This window comes from Triticum aestivum, chromosome 2D (assembly GCF_018294505.1).
Source record: "Triticum aestivum cultivar Chinese Spring chromosome 2D, IWGSC CS RefSeq v2.1, whole genome shotgun sequence".
Classification (NCBI taxonomy): Eukaryota; Viridiplantae; Streptophyta; class Magnoliopsida; order Poales; family Poaceae; genus Triticum; species Triticum aestivum.
In genome coordinates this window covers 553,150,321-553,168,390 of record NC_057799.1, presented here as the reverse complement: position 1 = coordinate 553,168,390, position 18,070 = coordinate 553,150,321, and the positions used below count along the sequence as shown (strand labels likewise).

At 43.2% G+C, this 18,070-nt stretch overlaps 1 protein-coding gene across 1 annotated transcript; it reads left to right on the top strand.

Annotated features, from left to right (window-relative positions):
• The first annotated feature begins 8,943 nt into the window (after positions 1-8,943).
• LOC123054441 (uncharacterized) lies at positions 8,944-17,998 on the top strand. Its single transcript, XM_044478218.1, has 9 exons — positions 8,944-9,303; positions 11,943-12,482; positions 12,597-13,734; positions 13,939-14,263; positions 14,787-15,042; positions 15,140-15,356; positions 15,917-16,266; positions 16,432-16,950; positions 17,460-17,998. Exons 3-9 carry the CDS (start codon positions 13,720-13,722, stop codon positions 17,896-17,898), a joined length of 2,121 nt encoding a protein of 706 aa, XP_044334153.1. The 5' UTR covers positions 8,944-9,303; positions 11,943-12,482; positions 12,597-13,719; the 3' UTR covers positions 17,899-17,998.
• Positions 17,999-18,070: the final 72 nt, after the last annotated feature.

Sequence of the window (18,070 nt, the reverse complement as noted above, 5' to 3'; positions counted from 1 at the left end):
AATTTCTATGTCTACAATGCTCTGCACGGAGCTACTCTAGCTAATTGCTCCCACTTACAATATGTATCCAGATTGAGACTTAGAGTCATCTGGATTGCATCGACGTAACTCTTTACAATGAACTCTTTTTGTCACCTCCATAATCGAGAAACATATCCTTATTCCACTAAGGATAATTTTTGACCGCTGTCCAGTGATCTACTCCTAAATCACTATTGTACTCCCTTGCCAAAATCAGTGTAGGGTATACAATAGATCTGGTACACAGCATGGCATACTTTATAGAACCTATGGCCGAGGCATAGTGAATGACTTTCATTCTCTTTCTATCTTCTGCCGTGGTCGGGCTTTGAGTCTTACTCAATTTCATACCTTGTAACACAGGCAAGAACTCTTTCTTTGACTGTTCTATTTTGAACTACTTCAAAATCTTGTTAAGGTATGTACTCATTGAAAAAACTTATCAAGCGTCTTGATCTATCTCTATAGATCTTGATGCTCAATATGTAAGCAGCTTCACCGAGGTCTTTCTTTGAAAAACTCCTTTCAAACACTCCTTTATGCTTTGCAGAATAATTCTACATTATTTCCGATCAACAATATGTCATTCACATATACTTATCAGAAATGTTGTAGTGCTCCCACTCACTTTCTTGTAAATACAGTCTTCACCGCAAGTCTGTATAAAACTATATGCTTTGATCAACTTATCAAAGCGTATATTCCAACTCCGAGATGCTTGCACCAGTCCATTGATGGATCGCTGGAGCTTGCATATTTTGTTAGCACCTTTAGGATTGACAAAACCTTCTGGTTGCATCATATACAACTATTCTTTAATAAATCCATCAAGGAATGCAGTTTTGTTTATCCCTTTGCCAGATTTCATAAAATGCGGAAATTGCTAACATGATTCGGACAGACTTAAGCATAGATACGAGTGAGAAACTCTCATCGTAGTCAACACCTTGAACTTGTCGAAAACTTTTTGCGACAATTATAGCTTTGTAGATAGTGACACTACTACCAGCGTCCGTCTTCCTCTTGAAGATCCATTTAATCTCAATGGCTTGCCGATCATCGGGCAAGTCAACCAAAGTCCATACTTTGTTCTTCATACATGGATCTCATCTCAGATTTCATGGCCTCAAGCCATTTCCCGGAATCTGGGCTCATCATCGCTTCCTCATAGTTCGTAGGTTCGTCATGGTCTAGTAACATAACCTCCAGAACAGGATTACCGTACCACTTTGGTGTGGATCTCACTCTGGTTTACCTACGAGGTTTGGTAGTAACTTGATCTGAAGTTACATGATCATCATCATTAACTTCCTCACTAATTGGTGTAGGAGTCACAGGAATAGATTTCTGTGATGAACTGCTTTCCAATAAGGGAGCAGGTACAGTTACCTCATCAAGTTCTACTTTCCTCCCACTCACTTCTTTCGAGAGAAACTCCTTCTCTAGAAAGGATCCATACTAAGCAACGAATGTCTTGCCTTCGGATCTGTGATAGAAGGTGTACCCAACTGTCTCCTTTGGGTATCCTATGAAGACACATTTCTCCGATTTGGGTTTGAGCTTATCAGGATGAAACTTTTTCACATAAGCATCGCAACCCCAAACTTTAAGAAACGACAACTTTGGTTTCTTGCCAAACCACAGTTCATAAGGCGTCGTCTCAACGGATTTTGATGGTGCCCTATTTAACGTGAATGCAGCCGTCTCTAAAGCATAACCCCAAAACGATAGCGGTAAATCAGTAAGAGACATCATAGATCGCACTATATCCAATAAAGTACGGTTATGACGTTCGGACACACCATTATGCTGTGGTGTTCCAGGTGGCATGAGTAGTGAAACTATTTCACATTGTTTTAACTGAAGGCCAAACTCGTAACTAAAATACTCTTCTCCATGATCAAATCGTAGAAACTTTATTTTCTTGTTACGATGATTTTCGCTTCACTCTGAAATTATATGAACTTTTCAAATGTTTCAGACTTCTGTTTCATTAAGTAGATATACCCATATCTGCTCAAATCATCTGTGAAGGTCAGAAAATAATGATACCTGCTACGAGCCTCAATATTCATCGGACCACATACATCCGTATGTATGATTTCCAACAAATCTGTTGCTCTCTCCATAGTTCCGGAGAACGGCGTTTTAGTCATCTTGCCCATGAGGCACGGTTCGCAAGCATCAAGTGATTCATAATCAAGTGATTCCAAAATCCCATCAGTATGGAGTTTCTTCATGCGCTTTACACCAATATGACCTAAACGGCAGTGCCACAAATAGTTTGCACTATCATTATTAACTTTGCATCTTTTGGCTTCAATATTATGATTATATGTATCACTACAATCGAGATCCAACAAACCATTTTCGTTGGTGTGTATGACCATAGAAGGTTTTTATTCATGTAAACAGAACAACAATTGTTCTCTAACTTAAATGAATAACCGTATTGCAATAAACATGATCAAATCATATTCATGCTCAACGCAAACACCAAATAACACTTATTTAGTTTCAACACTAATCCCGAAAGTATAGGGAGTGTGCGATGATGATCATATCAATCTTGGAACTACTTCCAACACACATCGTCACCTCTCCTTTTACTAGTCTCTGTTTATTCTGCAGCTCCCGTTTTGAGTTACGACTCTTAGCAACTGAACCAGTATCGAATACCGAGGGGTTGCTATAAACACTAGTAAAGTACACATCAATAACATGTATATCCAATATACCTTTGTTCACTTTGCCATCCTTCTTATCCACCAAATAGTTGGGGTAGTTCCGCTTCCAGTGACCAGTCCCTTTGTAGTAGAAGCACTTAGTCTCAGGCTTAGGACCAGACTTAGGCTTCTTCACTTGAGCAGCAACTTGCTTGCCGTTCTTCTTGAAGTTCCCCTTCTATCCCTTTGCCCTTTTCTTGAAACTAGTGGTCTCGTCAACCATCAACACTTGATGTTTTTCTTGATTTCTACCTTCGTCGATTTCAGCATCACGAAGAGCTTGGGAATTACTTTCGTCATCCCTTCCATACTATAGTTCATCACGAAGTTCTACTAACTTGGTGATGGTGACTAGAGAATTCTGTCAATCACTATTTTATCTGGAAGATTAACTCCCACTTGATTCAAGCGATTGTAGTACCCAGACAATCTGAGCACATGCTCACTAGTTGAGCGATTCTCCTCCATCTTTTAGCTATAGAACTTGTTGGAGACTTCATATCTCTCAACTCGGGTATTTGCTTGAAATATTAACTTCAACTCCTGGAACATCTCATATGGTCCATGACGTTCAAAACATCTTTGAAGTCCCGATTCTAAGCCGTTAAGCATGGTGCACTAAACTATCAAGTAGTCATCATATTGAGCTAGCCAAACGTTCATAACGTCTGCATCTGCTCCTGCAATAGGTCTGTCACCTAGCGGTGCATCAAGGACATAATTTTTCTGTGCAGCAATGAGGATAATCCTCAGATCACGGATCCAATCCGCATCATTGCTACTCACATCTTTCAACATAATTTTTCTCTAGGAACATATCAAAAATAAACAGGGAAGCAACAACGCGAGCTATTGATCTACAACATAATTTGCAAAATACTATCAGGACTAAGTTCATGATAAATTTAAGTTCAATTAATCATATTACTTAAGAACTCCCACTTAGATAGACATCCCTCTAATCCTCTAAGTGATCACGCGATCCATATCAACTAAACCATGTCCGATCATCACGTGAGATGGAGTAGTTTCAACGGTGAACATCACTATGCTGATCATATCTACTATATGATTCACGCTCGACCTTTCGGTCTCCGTGTTCCGAGGCCATATCTGTTATATGCTAGGCTCGTCAAGTTTAACCTGAGTATTCCGCGTGTGCAACTGTTTTGCACCCGTTGTATTTGAACGTAGAGCCTATCACACCCGATCATCACGTGGTGTCTCAGCACGAAGAACTTTCGCAACGGTGCATACTCAGGGAGAACACTTATACTTTGATAATTTAGTGAAGGATCATCTTATAATGCTACCGCCAAACAAAGCAAGATAAGATGCATAAAGGATTAACATCACATGCAGTCAATATAAGTGATACGATATGGCCATCATCATCTTGTGCTTGTGATCTCCATCTCCGAAGCACCGTGCTTGTGATCTCCATCTCCGAAGCACCGTCATGATCACCATCGTCACCGGCGCGACACCTTGATCTCCATCGTAGCATCGTTGTCGTCTCGCCAACTTATTGCTTTTACGACTATCGCTACCGCTTAGTGATAAAGTAAAACTATTACATGGCGATTGCATCTCATACAATAAAGCGACAACCATATGGCTCCTGCCAGTTGCCGATAACTCGGTTACAAAACATGATCATCTCATACAACACATTATATCACATCATGTCTTGACCATATCACATCACAACATGCCCTGCAAAAACAAGTTAGACGTCCTCTACTTTGTTGTTGCATATTTTACGTGGCTGCTACGGGCTTAGCAAGAACCGTTCTTACCTACGCATCAAAACCACAACGATAGTTTGTCAAGTTGGTGTTGTTTTAACCTTCGCAAGGACCGGGTGTAGCCACACTCGGTTCAACTAAAGTGAGAGAGACAGACACCCGCCGGTCACCTTTAAGCAACGAGTGCTCGCAACGGTGAAACCAGTCTCGCGTAAGCGTACGCGTAATGTCGGTCCGGGCCGCTTCATCTCACAATACCACTGAACCAAAGTATGACATGCTAGTAAGCAGTATGACTTATATCGCCCACAACTCACTTGTGTTCTACTCGTGCATAGCATCAACGCATAAAACCAGGCTCTGATACCACTGTTGGGTAACGTAGTAATTTCAAAAAAATTCCTACGCACACGCAAGATCATGGTGATGCATAGCAACGAGAGGGGAGAGTGTTGTCCACGTACCCTTGTAGACCGATAGCGGAAGCGTTATCACAACGCGGTTGATGTAGTCGTACGTCTTCACGATCCGACCGATCAAGTACCGAACGTACGGCACCTCCGAGTTCTACACACGTTCAGCTCGATGACGTCCCTCGAACTCCGATCCAGCCGAGTGTTGAGGGAGAGTTTTGTCAGCACGACAGCGTGGTGACGACGATGATGTTCCACCGACACAGGGCTTCGCCTAAGCTCCGCAACGGTATTATCGAGGTGTAATATGGTGGAGGGGGGCACCGCACACGGCTAAGAGATCTCAAGGATCAATTGTTGTGTCTCTGGGGTGCCCCCTGCCCCCATATATAAAGGAGCAAGGGGGAAGCAGCCGGCCAAGGGGAGAGGCGCGCCATAGGGGGGAGTCCTACTCCCACCGGGAGTAGGACTCCTCCTTTCCTTGTGGGAGTAGGAGAAGGGAAGGGAGAAGGAGAAAGAAGGAAGGGTGCGCCCCCCTTCCTTAGTCCAACTCGGACCAGACCATGGGGAGGGGTGAGGCCACCTTTTGAGGCCTTTCTCTCCTTTCCCGTATGGCCCATTAAGGCCCAATACGAATTCCCGTAACTCTCCGGTACTCCGAAAAATAACCGAATCACTCGGAACCTTTCCGAAGTCCGAATATAGTCATCCAATATATCGATCTTTACGTCTCGACCATTTCGAGACTCCTCGTCATATCCCCGATCTCATCCGGGACTCCGAACTCCTTCGGTACAACAAAACTCAATAAAACGGTCATCGTAACGTTAAGCGTGCGGACCCTACGGGTTCGAGAACTATGTAGACATGACCGAGACATGTCTCTGGTCAATAACCAATAGCGGGACCTGGATGCCCATATTGGCTCCCACATATTCTACGAAGATCTTTATCGGTCAGACCGCATAACAACATACGTTGTTCCCTTTGTCACCGGTATGTTACTTGCCCGAGATTTGATCGTCGGTATCTCGATACCTAGTTCAATCTCGTTACCGGCAAGTCTCTTTACTCGTTCCGTAACACATCATCCCGCAACTAACTCATTAGTCACAATGCTTGCAAGGCTTATAGTGATGTGCATTACCGAGTGGGCCCAGAGATACCTCTCCGACAATTGGAGTGACAAATCCTAATCTCGAAATACGCCAACCCAACAAGTACCTTTGGAGACACCTGTAGAGCACCTTTATAATCATCCATTTACGTTGTGACGTTTGGTAGCACACAAAGTGTTCCTCCGGTAAACGGGAGTTGCATAATCTCATAGTCATAGGAACATGTATAAGTCATGAAGAAAGCAATAGCAACATACTAAACGATCGAGTGCTAAGCTAACGCAATGGGTCAAGTCAATCACGTCATTCTCCTAATGAGGTGATCTCGTTAATCAAATGACAACTTATGTCTATGGCTAGGAAACATAACCATCTTTGATTAACGAGCTAGTCAAGTAGAGGCATACTAGTGACACTCTGTTTGTCCATATATTCACACATGTATTATGTTTCCGGTTAATACAATTCTAGCATGAATAATAAATATTTATCATGATATAAGGAAATATGTAATACTTTATTATTTCCTCTAGGGCATATTTCCTTCAGATTGACCCTCCCACGATGAGAGGATCGTTGGTGATGACGGTGGCTTTGATTTCCCCCTCATGGAGGAAGTTTCCCCGGCAGAATCTCTCTACCGAAGAGCAAAAGTGCTCCTGCCCAGGTTCTGCCTCGAGACGGTGGCGCTTCGTCCCGAAAGCTTCCTTCTGATTTTTTCTAGGTCAAATGGCATCATATAGCAGAAGATGGCCCGTGGAGGCTTGCCAGGCCGGGGCGCCACAAGCTCGGGAGGCGCGCCCCCCAGGCTTGTGGCTTCCTGGTGAGTCCTCCTCTGGTAATTCTTTCGCCAATATCTTTTATAAATTCCAAAATGATTATTCGTCAACTTTCAGGTCATTTGGAGTTGTGCAGAATAAGTGTCTCCGATATAGCCCTTTCCGGTCCAGAATTCCAGCTCCCGGCAATCTTCCTCTTCATGTGAAACTTGCAAAAGAAGAGAGAAAAGGCATAAGAATTGTATTATAAAATGAAATAATAGTCCATAATGCGATAAATATCAATAGGAAAACATGATGCAAAATGGATGTATCGCCCTTCCATTGGCGCTTGGTGGCCAAGTGTTGTCGACGCTGCCCCCCGTATCGTCTGCACCGCCTCACTTCAACTTTGATACCCCTTTCATTGGCGCTTGGTGGCCAAGTGTTGTGGGCGCTGCCCCCCCCCATATCGTCTGCACCGCCTCACTTCAACTTGGATACCCCCTCCATTGGCGCTTGGTGGCCAAGAGTTGTCGATGCTAGCTACCCCTCAAGCACATCGCATTGAGATCAGCTCTCTAATCGTAGTGGGGCTCCGATTAATATGGCTGGAGCGCATTAACCGTGTTTTCAAGAACAACTACTCCCTTCCATCGGCCGTCATAGCTAGGGCTAGAGTGGAGCTTGCTCTCCGGTAGCAAACTAGGCATAGCAAACCATAAGCCGAGTAGTCTGCTTTTCTTTATGTTATCGAAGGCCGGCCTATGGCCAGTGGCAATCTAGGGGAGGGATGTGTCATGCCACCCCCTCCAAAATTGGAAAAAATAAGTTTTACTATGTTTTTAACATTACATATCTAACAAGTTAATGCTATGTTAAGATTGTTTGCTCATATTATGTTGATATTTAGAGCAAATTTTACAATTTTTCATGTAATATTTCACAAATTTTTAATTGTGGCACAACCCAATGGTGAGATTCTAGGTCCCCCACAACCTATGGCTTCTCGGTTGTCGACGGAATATTCGAACTCCTTAATACAAAAGACACACACTTCTCTTGCGTGTTATTGAAAGAGTAGCGCCAGGTGGACCGAGTCCACCCCCAAGCCTAGCTTCCATGGAGGAAGGAGGCAACTAGTGGTGGATCCGCCGCTAGCTCTTCAAATAAGCTCGTGTGGCGATGGGATCTAGCGTATTTTGGAGGCTTTTTGTTCCTTGTTTCTTCACCCATCGAGGTGGAGGCTGAGGAGCTCAAGGTGCGCTCGTTCCAATTATCTTGGAATCTGTCGTCGCCTCGGAGACGGGTTCCCGACCTCTAATCCGTGGCACCTACTGCTACTCAGCCCCGCGCTTCTTAGCGGTGTTTTGCAGCGGCTCTGCCTGTTCCTTCCCTGACCGTTCTGCCAGATGGCGGCGTTTTCCTCCCAACCAAGATGTCGAAAGGGAGGCAGGTTTGGATGCGGCTCATCGTTCGTTTCTTCTTCGCTCGACTTCGGCTGGGCAAGCCCCTTTATACCCAGGTGGCTCTGTTCTCGACAACGGCGAGCTTGGCTTGGTGTCGGAGCCTCGTTGAAGGCGGCGGATCAAATTGCCATCTTCTTCTCGTGTCCATCCAGGGGCCTCTCTGCAAAGTGATTGGACTGACTTGTAATTCTGGTTTCCATCTGGGTCCTTTCTTTGCGTACTGCCACTACTGCAATATACTTACACATGAGTTTATAATTTTTCTTTACTGAGCTGTTTGAGGTCCGTCGTGACCCGTCACCCGTTCAGGGAAAACGTAGCACCAGTGAAACACATGCGTGGGAGGAGAACACATGCGTGGTCTGGCTATCGTAGTGCACTAGTGCTACCTGGGAGGAGAACACGGCGTGAACCACCCCGGATCGGTCGCCCCGGAGAAAAAGAAAAAGAAAGGAACGACCAAACCCAGCAAGGAGAGACCACGTTCTTCCACTGCCTGCACTTTTTACCATGGCCATTTTCACCGTAGCTACCCCGGCGCTCCCCACTCCCCATCTCTCTCTCTCTCACAAGTTCACGAGCATTCACTCACCGCGTCTGCCTGCCACCCTCCCCTCCCATCCCTCTTCTTTTTACCCGCCCCGTGAAACAAGGGCCCGCGTCCCAACAAGGGAGGGAAGCAGCCTCTTTCCCTCCCGCAGAAGCAAAAGATTTCTGCGCCGATCGGTCTGAGCCCCCCTCCCTTCCCCATTTTGATCGCCCCTGCTTTCCTCTGCTCTGCTCTCTCTGCTTTGCTTTTCTCCACCACCTTGACTCCTCCTCCACACGGCCAAGACCACCACAGCCAAACCCCCTTCCCCCTCACCCTCCTCCTGCTCGCAAATGCCGCCTGCTGCTCGCTCGGGTGCTCGCGCGTGACCGCTTCAGAGGAGTGGGGGCACAGAGCGCGGCCGTCCGCGCGCCGGCGACATGGGGGAGGCGGATTTGGAGGAGGTGGTGCTCTCCTGGACGGCGCAGGAGATCAGCGACGACGACCTCTACAGGGACAAGGTACACCCACCGGCGCCATCCACCCATCCTTCCCTCCCGACGCGCGGTTTTGCAAAGCGTGGCCCTTTCTTTTCTTTCTGCTCGGTTCGAATCTGCGCCTAGTACGTCGTACGGACCCCGGACCGGCGCGTGCATCGCTTCTGCTAGCTTCTCGTGCTTAAGTCCGGCGGTTATCTTTGATCGATCCGTCGCGCCCAGTGGAGCGCGCTGTCGTTCGCCGCGTTCTGCTGGTCAATCTGGGTCCGTGCGCTAGGGATTTTGAGGGGGGTTTCTGTCCACGTGTCATGGATGTGCGAGTGCCGTGTACCGGGTGCCATTAATGGACTGTTTGTGCCTGATGATGGCAGCATATGTAATTGCTCAGCGTCTGGTGGCGCATGATATATGTCCGTTGGGAAGTACAGTAAGTATTGCTGTTGCTTGTTGGTGCCGTATGTGACTAATTCGGGGTAACGGGGTTGTTGTGCACGATTCTTGTGCTACTGATCAATTGCCCATTTCTCTTGAAAATAATGACACTGATTTGCTAGGTCCGTCATGTGCCACCATTTGTCAAGGGTTGTACCGGGCAGGCTGTAGCACCATCTAGTCTCATTCCCAAAAAAGTTTACACAAGACGTTTTAAAATGAATGCTGGGAGATGATGGGTGTGTAAGTTATGTGTCCTAATGAGAGAGATATACAGCCTGCGATGTTGTACAATTTCAATTTGGCAGCAGAAATTATCTGTTGTTAAGCCCTATGTTGATCCCTGCTTGTTATTGCAGTAGATTAAATTGACTCTGTTTATCACATGCCATTTCTGTGCTTAAGGAGCTGTTGGTGAATCTTTTGCTACCTATAATCATATTTCATTCATCACCTCTTTTGTGTTCAGGTCGAGACTGTTCCCTGTAACTTTAAGTCTTTTTTTGCAAGCTTGAGCCTTCTTATTTTCGAATATGTGTGTACGTATGGACCCTGGACCGGCCAAGCATATGCGTGCTAGGTTTCTGGTTGTGCTTAAATCTGCTGGTCTTCCTTGATTGACCGCTTTTAGCGTGCTGTTGTTCGCTGCCTTTTATGCGCAACCAAGTTGGGTCAGTTGGATGCTCCAAATGACGAAATGATGGTACTCTGTCTGTCTGTGGTCGTGGGGTTTAGTAAGGGTTTTCTGTCCACGGGTCATGGATGTGCAATTCGCATGTGCTGATGGCAACATAATTTTTGCGCGTTTGGTGACACGTGGTGTTTTCAGGGAATTACATGTTGCTGTGAGTGCCATATGTGCTGATTCAGGCTAACTAGATGTTACATATAATTTTTATGTTACTGATCGAGATGCCCATTGCTTTTGAAAAGGATGACACACTAATTTTCTATGCCCATGATTTTCCACCATTTGTCAAGTGCCCGTCTCATGCTAAAAAACATTAGATAATATGTGGTGTAAGTTTTAAAGGTCTGTTGGGAAATGATAGGTATCCTGATGAGAGAGATACATATCGCGATGCTGTACAATCTGGTGGAAGAAACTATAAATTGTTTTTGCTATGAAAATTATGTCTATGGTTGATATGAGCAGCTTAAGCTCTGTATTGAACCTTGCTTACTCTTGCAGTAGATGAACTTGACCAGATAGCTAGTATTTTGTTAGCATTAATTACATGTCATTCGTGTGCTCAAGGACTGTTGTATAATATTTTGCTACCTATAACCATATTCCATCTATGACCTCTTTTGTGTTTAGGTTGGGACTATTGCCTGCAATTTCTAGTCTTTTTTGCAAGCTTGAGCCTTTTTATTTTTCGGAACCTGTGCGTATGTATGGGCCCCGGACCGGCGAAGCGTATGCATGCATATGCCCTCTAGGTTTCTGGTTGTGCTTAAATATGATGTTAATTGCATTTAGCGCGCTGTTGTTTGCTGCCTTTTATGTGCAATCAAAGCTGGGTCAATTGGATGCTCCAAATGATGGTGCTTTGTCTGTGTGTGGTCCGTGCGCTGGGGTTTAGAGGGGTTTTCTGTCCACGTGTCATGGATGTGCAATTGACATGTGCTGAGTGCCATTCCTGGACGTCTGATGGCAACATAATTGTTGCGTGCTTGGTAACACATGGTATTTCAGGAATTTCATGTTGCTGTTGGTGCCATATGTGCTGATCCGGGCTAACTAGATGTTACGTATAAATTTTATGTCACTGATGGGTGTGCCCATTGCTGTTGAGAAGGATGACACACTAATTTGCCATGCCCATGACGCACCACCATTTGTCAAGTGTTGTAGCTGGCTGTAGCATCATCTAGCCCATTTCATTCTAAAAATTATTTGGATAATACATGGTGTGAGTTGAAATGGCTGTTGGGAGATGATGGGCGTGTAAGTCATATATATGTATCCTAATAAGAGACATACATGTTGTGATGCTGTACAATCTGGTGGCAGAAACTATAAATTGTTTTCCAATGAGAATATTATGTCTGGTTGATATGAACAACTTAAGCCCTGTATTGAACATTGCTTGCTCTTGCAGTAGATGAAATTGACCAGATAGCTATTTTGCTAGCATTACTTACATGCCATTCTTGTGCTCAAGAACTGTTGGAGAATCTTTTGCTACCCATAACCATATTTCATCTATGACCTCTTTTGTGTTTAGGTTGAGACTATTCCCTGCAACTTCAAGTCACTTAATCACTATCTCACGTCGTATCGTGTGCCTCTGATTGAAGAAACAAGATCAGATCTGTGCTCATGCCTTGAACTCATCAGTGAAGCACCCTCGTCGAAAATACTTTCCATGGAGGTAGCAGGAAAACCAGGATCATACTTTATGGATGTGGACTTTTGGGACAATGATGCTGGTTTTTCTACTGGGGCTTATTCTGCGAGGAATGGTGACATCTATATTTTGTCTAGCGTAAAACCTGAAGCTGCAGAGGACTTAAACCGCCATGGTGTGACATATTGCTTGGCAATGGTCACTGAGGTTTCTATGGATGATGAATACCAGAAGGGCTTCAGAGTCAAAGTTGCAAAGAATAATTGTTTGGAAGAAGAAGATTTAAACAAACTCAAGCATGCAATATTTCTCAATAATATCACGACAAACACACGGATATGGAAAGCACTTACCTTCGATACACACATGAACGAAAATTTCACAGTAATCAAGTTGCTTTTAGCCCCCACAAATCTGGTAAGATGAAATGAATTTTCGCATTTTAGTTTTACTTGCTATTTTCATCACCATTATAAATTGGTATACATGGGGCCTAACTTCTTGAGCTCCTCTTTGTTGGCTCTGTTGCAGGGTGAGGATGTTTGCCGTATGTGTGCTAAACAGGATGGGGGCTGTTTGGCTTCTTACACAGAGCAACTACTGTCAGTTAAGCTTAATCAATCGCAATTAGATGCTATTGAATCTGTCATCTCAGCTGTACGATGTGGGCATGTGAACCGCGTGAAGCTTATATGGGGTCCACCAGGCACTGGGAAGACCAAGACGGTTAGCGCTTTACTGTGGGTTTTGGCGTGTTTGAAATGCAGAACTCTTACCTGTGCTTCCACAAATGTTGCTGTTGTTGGAGTTTGCACTCGTTTCCTTCAGAACTTGAAGGATTTCAATGAGCACATTGACAACATTTGTCTACCTTCTTCTCTTGGAGATATCTTGCTATTTGGGAACAGGTCTAACATGGACATCACCGAGGATCTTCAGGAAGTTTTCTTGGACTTTCGTGTCGATGAACTTGTGGAATGCTTTTCATCATTGTCCGGATGGAACTACAGAATAGCTTCAATGATATCCTTTTTTGAAGACTCTGCTTCACGGTATGATATGCTTCTTGAGGATGATGGCAAAATTGATCCAGTGTGCTTTCTGGACTTCATAAAGAAACAATTTGATGCGACAGCAATAGCTCTGAAAAGATGCATAATGAATTTGTGGGTTCACCTTCCTGGAAGGTGCTTTTCTCGTGATAGTGTCATAAATATATCTTCATTGCTGAATATGCTGGAAAATTTTGGACCCTTCTGTGCAACGTAGACTTGACCGAAGAGGGTTTGAAAAGGGGCCTTGGTTACCTGTCAACTGAAAACTCTGTTTGTGCACAGCCTATATCTTCTGTTGAGAAGGAACTGGACGGAGCAAGGTCTTCATGCCTTAAGTTGCTTAAAGATCTGCTACACTCGCTTAATTTACCCACTGGAGTAGGCAAAGACTGGGTCCAGAGCTACTGCATACGTAATGCAACACTTCTTTTCTGTACCGCCTCTAGCTCTTATCGGTTACATCACATGGAGATTGCACCCCTCGATGTATTAATTGTTGATGAGGCTGCTCAAGTGCGGGAGTGTGAATTGGTGATCCACTACGTCTGCATTGGTTAAAACATGTTGTTTTGGTAGGAGATGACTGTCAGCTGAGTGCAATGGTTAAAAGCAAAGTAAGGTTTTGCCTCACCCTCTTTACATTGTCTTGTTTCCTTTATTAATTATATTGGTGCATTTATCAACAAGATAAACTTCTGATACTGAAACACTTTCTTTTCTTGAAAAAAAATGTAATGGCCTTATCTTTCTTTCATGTTCCATTGTTACTGATCTGTTTTTGATATTCTTAAGTCTTACCTTTCATTGTTTATCTCTAGGTATGCAAAGAAGCTGGATTTGAGACAAGTCTATTTGGGAGATTGGTTATGCTCAAATTTGATAAACATTTGCTGAATATACAGTATCGCATGAATCCTTGTATCAGCTTATTTCCAAATACTCAGTTTTATGGGAGGAAGATTTTAGATGGTTCCAATGTCCTGTCTCCAAGTTATAACAAGGATTACACATGCCTCCCTTTTGGCAGCTACACGTTTATAAATGTCACTGATGGAAGGGAAGACAAAGAGGGCACAGGAAACAGTCGCAGAAACATGGTTGAAGTTGCTGTTGTTTTGCACCTAATCCATACCATCTTTAAATGTATGTCTAAGCTCAGCTCTATCCTTTCTTTAACCTTAATGTCTTCCTTTCTAGTTTTTTTTATAAAAGGACTTGGCTAATATAACATGGGATCTTTAGAAGCTTGTGTGGTCTTCCATTCTTGTGCTGCATACTTGATAACATTCATTGGTAGAAAGTTGTTCTCTGCAATAGTGTACGTCTGAGAAGTTTTCTATGTGTATCTCGTGATATGGTAATTGCATCAATCCAGCTTTATGAATTTCAATTCTATTGCACTGTTCAGCAGACAATTTACATTTTTATTTAGAAAAAGAAGAACATTAAGTAGATGAAACATTTATGCTCTGTTAGAGTAGTTGGCCACTGCATGTGCCCGCTTTAGTAAATTTTATTATCTTCAGACTTTGTAGTGGAAAAGCAATGATATGTCAATGATTTGGGGGTACATCAACTTAAATTTGCTGAAGAAATTCTTCCAGTAGCCTTGTCCAAAGATTGGTCCCTAAAGTTCAGTAAGCATACCACTTATGTTTTTGTGCAGCTTGGAAAAGAACAGATCAAGGGCTCAGCATCGGTGTGGTCTCTCCATATAAAGCTCAAGTTGATGCAATTAAAAGTCGGCTTGGCAAAAAATATGATACATGTGATGGCTTTCATGTGCGGGTGAAGTCCGTTGATGGTTTCCAAGGAGAAGAGGATGATATAATAATACTATCAACTGTTAGATCCAATGGGAGAGGAGTTGTTGGATTTCTTGCTGATAACCAAAGAACAAATGTTGCTCTTACTAGAGCAAGGTGTGCATCAATATTTTTGCGGTCCCTTGTTCTATTGCTGTTCGAAGTATGTCAGACTGGTGATATAAATTATCTGATGGATGCTTTATTCATGCAGGCACTGTCTTTGGATTGTTGGGAACGCTCATACACTATATAAAAGTGGGACCGAATGGACAGACCTTGTTGCTGACGCAGAGAGACGTAAATGTGTTTTCAGTGCCACTAATGACGCAACCATGTGTAAGTTGGTTGTGCAAGTAAAGCAAGAGCTTGATGAACTTGACGATCTTCTTAATGCTGATTCAGCAGTTTTCAGCAATACTAGATGGAAGGTAATTACCATGGTTTCAGCCAGTTTGACTTTGACCATACTTCATATTTTCTAGTAGTTACCAACAATGCAAACCACATGTATGTGCATGTGTCTTATGAGGCTCATGCTGAATATACACTTCCTTTATAGTGTGATTTTGTTTGTATTCATGAATATACATGCAAACCACATGTATGTACATGTGTCTTATACTTTTTGGAATCATGTGTGTGGTTCACTTGTCTTTGCTATGCTGTTTGCTCTGTAATTGGATTGCGAGAGGTTTGTAATTAAGATTTTCAGGATATGTGCTACTTTGTACCATGCTATGTCAATTACGCGGTTCTTTTCTACTCCCTCCGTCCGGAAATACTTGTCGCACAAATAGATAAAATTGGATGTATCTAGAACTAAATACGTCTAGATACATCCATTTCTCCGACAAGTATTTCCGGGCGGAGGGAGTATATAGTACCATCTTGTGAACCTCGTAGTATTCTTGAAGAACACACTGTTCTTTCTTGTTTGTCATATACACTTTTTCTCATGTTCCATTTTTGGTATTCATATTTTCAACAGGTCATTCTTAGCGACGAGTTTAGAAAGTCTTTCACCAAACTAAAATCACCACAGCTCAGGAAGGAAGTACTCCAAAAGCTTATCAGACTCGGAGATGGTTGGAGGACAACAGTTAAGAACATTGATATACCTGGTGCTTCTCATCTTGCAAAAATATACAAGGTCAGAAACCTGTATCTTGTTTGGAGTACTGACGTGGAGAAAACCGAAGGAAGGTATTTTCAGATAATAAGAATTTGGGACCTAGTGTCACAGCAAAATGTTGCCAGAACTGTTCAACGTCTCGAGAATCTGTTTTCCATGTACACAGATGATTACCTGGATCATTGCAGGAGAGTGCAGACACAGGGGTATGAGTTTCTTTTATTGTTAATGGGCTATAGTACTGTGGTTACTTGGATTTTTTTATACTTATGATACTTAGAGAGATGAACTGTTTGTGAATAGTCATGCCTACAAATGAACCGCCTGTAGACATTCTTCTAATTTTTGCCCTCCTTTGTTGTGTATAACAGGAAACTGGAGGTTCCTATGGTTTGGCATATTGAGCATGATATTATCCGCTATAACAAGGATTGCAAAGGTGATGCTCATGAGGAGCATGATCTCGTGGATACATCATATGCCATGGAGAATTCAAAAGTTAGCGAAAGCTTCTTGCTAATGAAATTCTACTCTTTATCATCTGGTGTGGCAAAGCATTTGCTGACAGCTACTGATGGATCTGAAATCGACATCCCCTTTGAACTAACTGATGAAGAGCAGGAGATAATCCAATTCCCGCTCACTAGTTTTATACTTGGGAGGTCAGGCACCGGAAAAACCACTGTATTGACAATGAAACTGATTCAAAAAGAGCAACGGTCATTGATTGCCTCCCAAGGTCTACATTTGGGAGATGATTTATCAGGGCTGGATCACAAAAATATTATGCCACTGAAGGACGCAGGAGAAAGTTCTGTGAAACAAGTGTTTATCACTGTAAGCCCAAAGTTGTGTTCAGCAATAAAAAATCACATTTCTGGACTTAAAAGGTAAATCTGTTGAACTAGAGCTCTACTTAGAAGTGTGTACGTGTTTTACACCATTTTGGAAATGATTTTCAGGCATGGCTCATCCCCCCCCCCCCCCCCACACCACACACAGAGTACTCTGTTCTACTGCATTTCTAACCTCATATTCTCTAGACCCTTTGTCATACCTTTCTGAAGGGTTAATCTTTTATCCATCTGAGATGCATTTTCTCTTTAAATGTATGATTATTGGAATTATTAAAAAAACTGCACATATTGGGACTACCCCAGTGGCTTTTTATAGAAGGGGAAGATAAATCATGATCACCACTTTGCATGCCTGGCCTTGAATGTGGCTGGGTTGGGCGAGCACTCAGCCACTCACATGACTAGCCAACCAAGCCTTGCTTGATGCTCTTTTCAAAATTACATTACAAACTGGTTCGATGATTTCTTTGAAGGATTTTTGCTTTGCTCCTTTCATGATTTGTACCAACAATAATCCTTGTATTTATTTCAACCCCCTATAGATTTGGCACCGGTGATATCTCTGGCCAGCCTAGCATTCTTCACATGCATGACATCATGGATGACCTGGAAGAGTTTACAGAAATTCCTGACAATTTTTGTGATCTACCCCATGAGCACTATCCTCTTACTATAACATATCGTAAGTTTTTGATGATGCTTGATGGAACATGCCGGACATCATTTTTTGATGCGTTTTATGGTGAAATGAAGTCTAGCTTTGAGAGAGGCCATTCAAGATCTCGTGCAGTGCAAACTTTTATTGAATTGAAGGAAGTTACCTATGAAAAATTTGCTGCTTTCTACTGGCCTCGTTTCAATGCAGATCTGACAAAGAAATTTGCCGCATCCACTGTCTTCACCGAAATAATTTCTCATATTAAGGGTGCATATCAAGCAAGCAGGCCTTGTACTGGCAAACTGGGTGCGCCCCTGATTTGACCGTACACTAATCATGCACGCAAATGTGTACGATCAAGATCAGGGACTCACGGGAAGATATCACAACACAATTCTAAAACATAAATAAGTCATACAAGCATCATAATACAAGCCAGGGGCCTCGAGGGCTCGAATACAAGTGCTCGATCACAGACGAGTCAGCGGAAGCAAC

What these genes read in the sequence shown, in the direction of transcription:
- LOC123054441 (XM_044478218.1), top strand. An exon ending in AGGAGAGTGCAGACACAGGG is followed by an intron (nt 16,267 to 16,431) that starts GTATGAGTTTCT and finishes TGTGTATAACAG; the next exon opens with GAAACTGGAGGTTCCTATGG. An exon ending in CACATTTCTGGACTTAAAAG is followed by an intron (nt 16,951 to 17,459) that starts GTAAATCTGTTG and finishes AACCCCCTATAG; the next exon opens with ATTTGGCACCGGTGATATCT.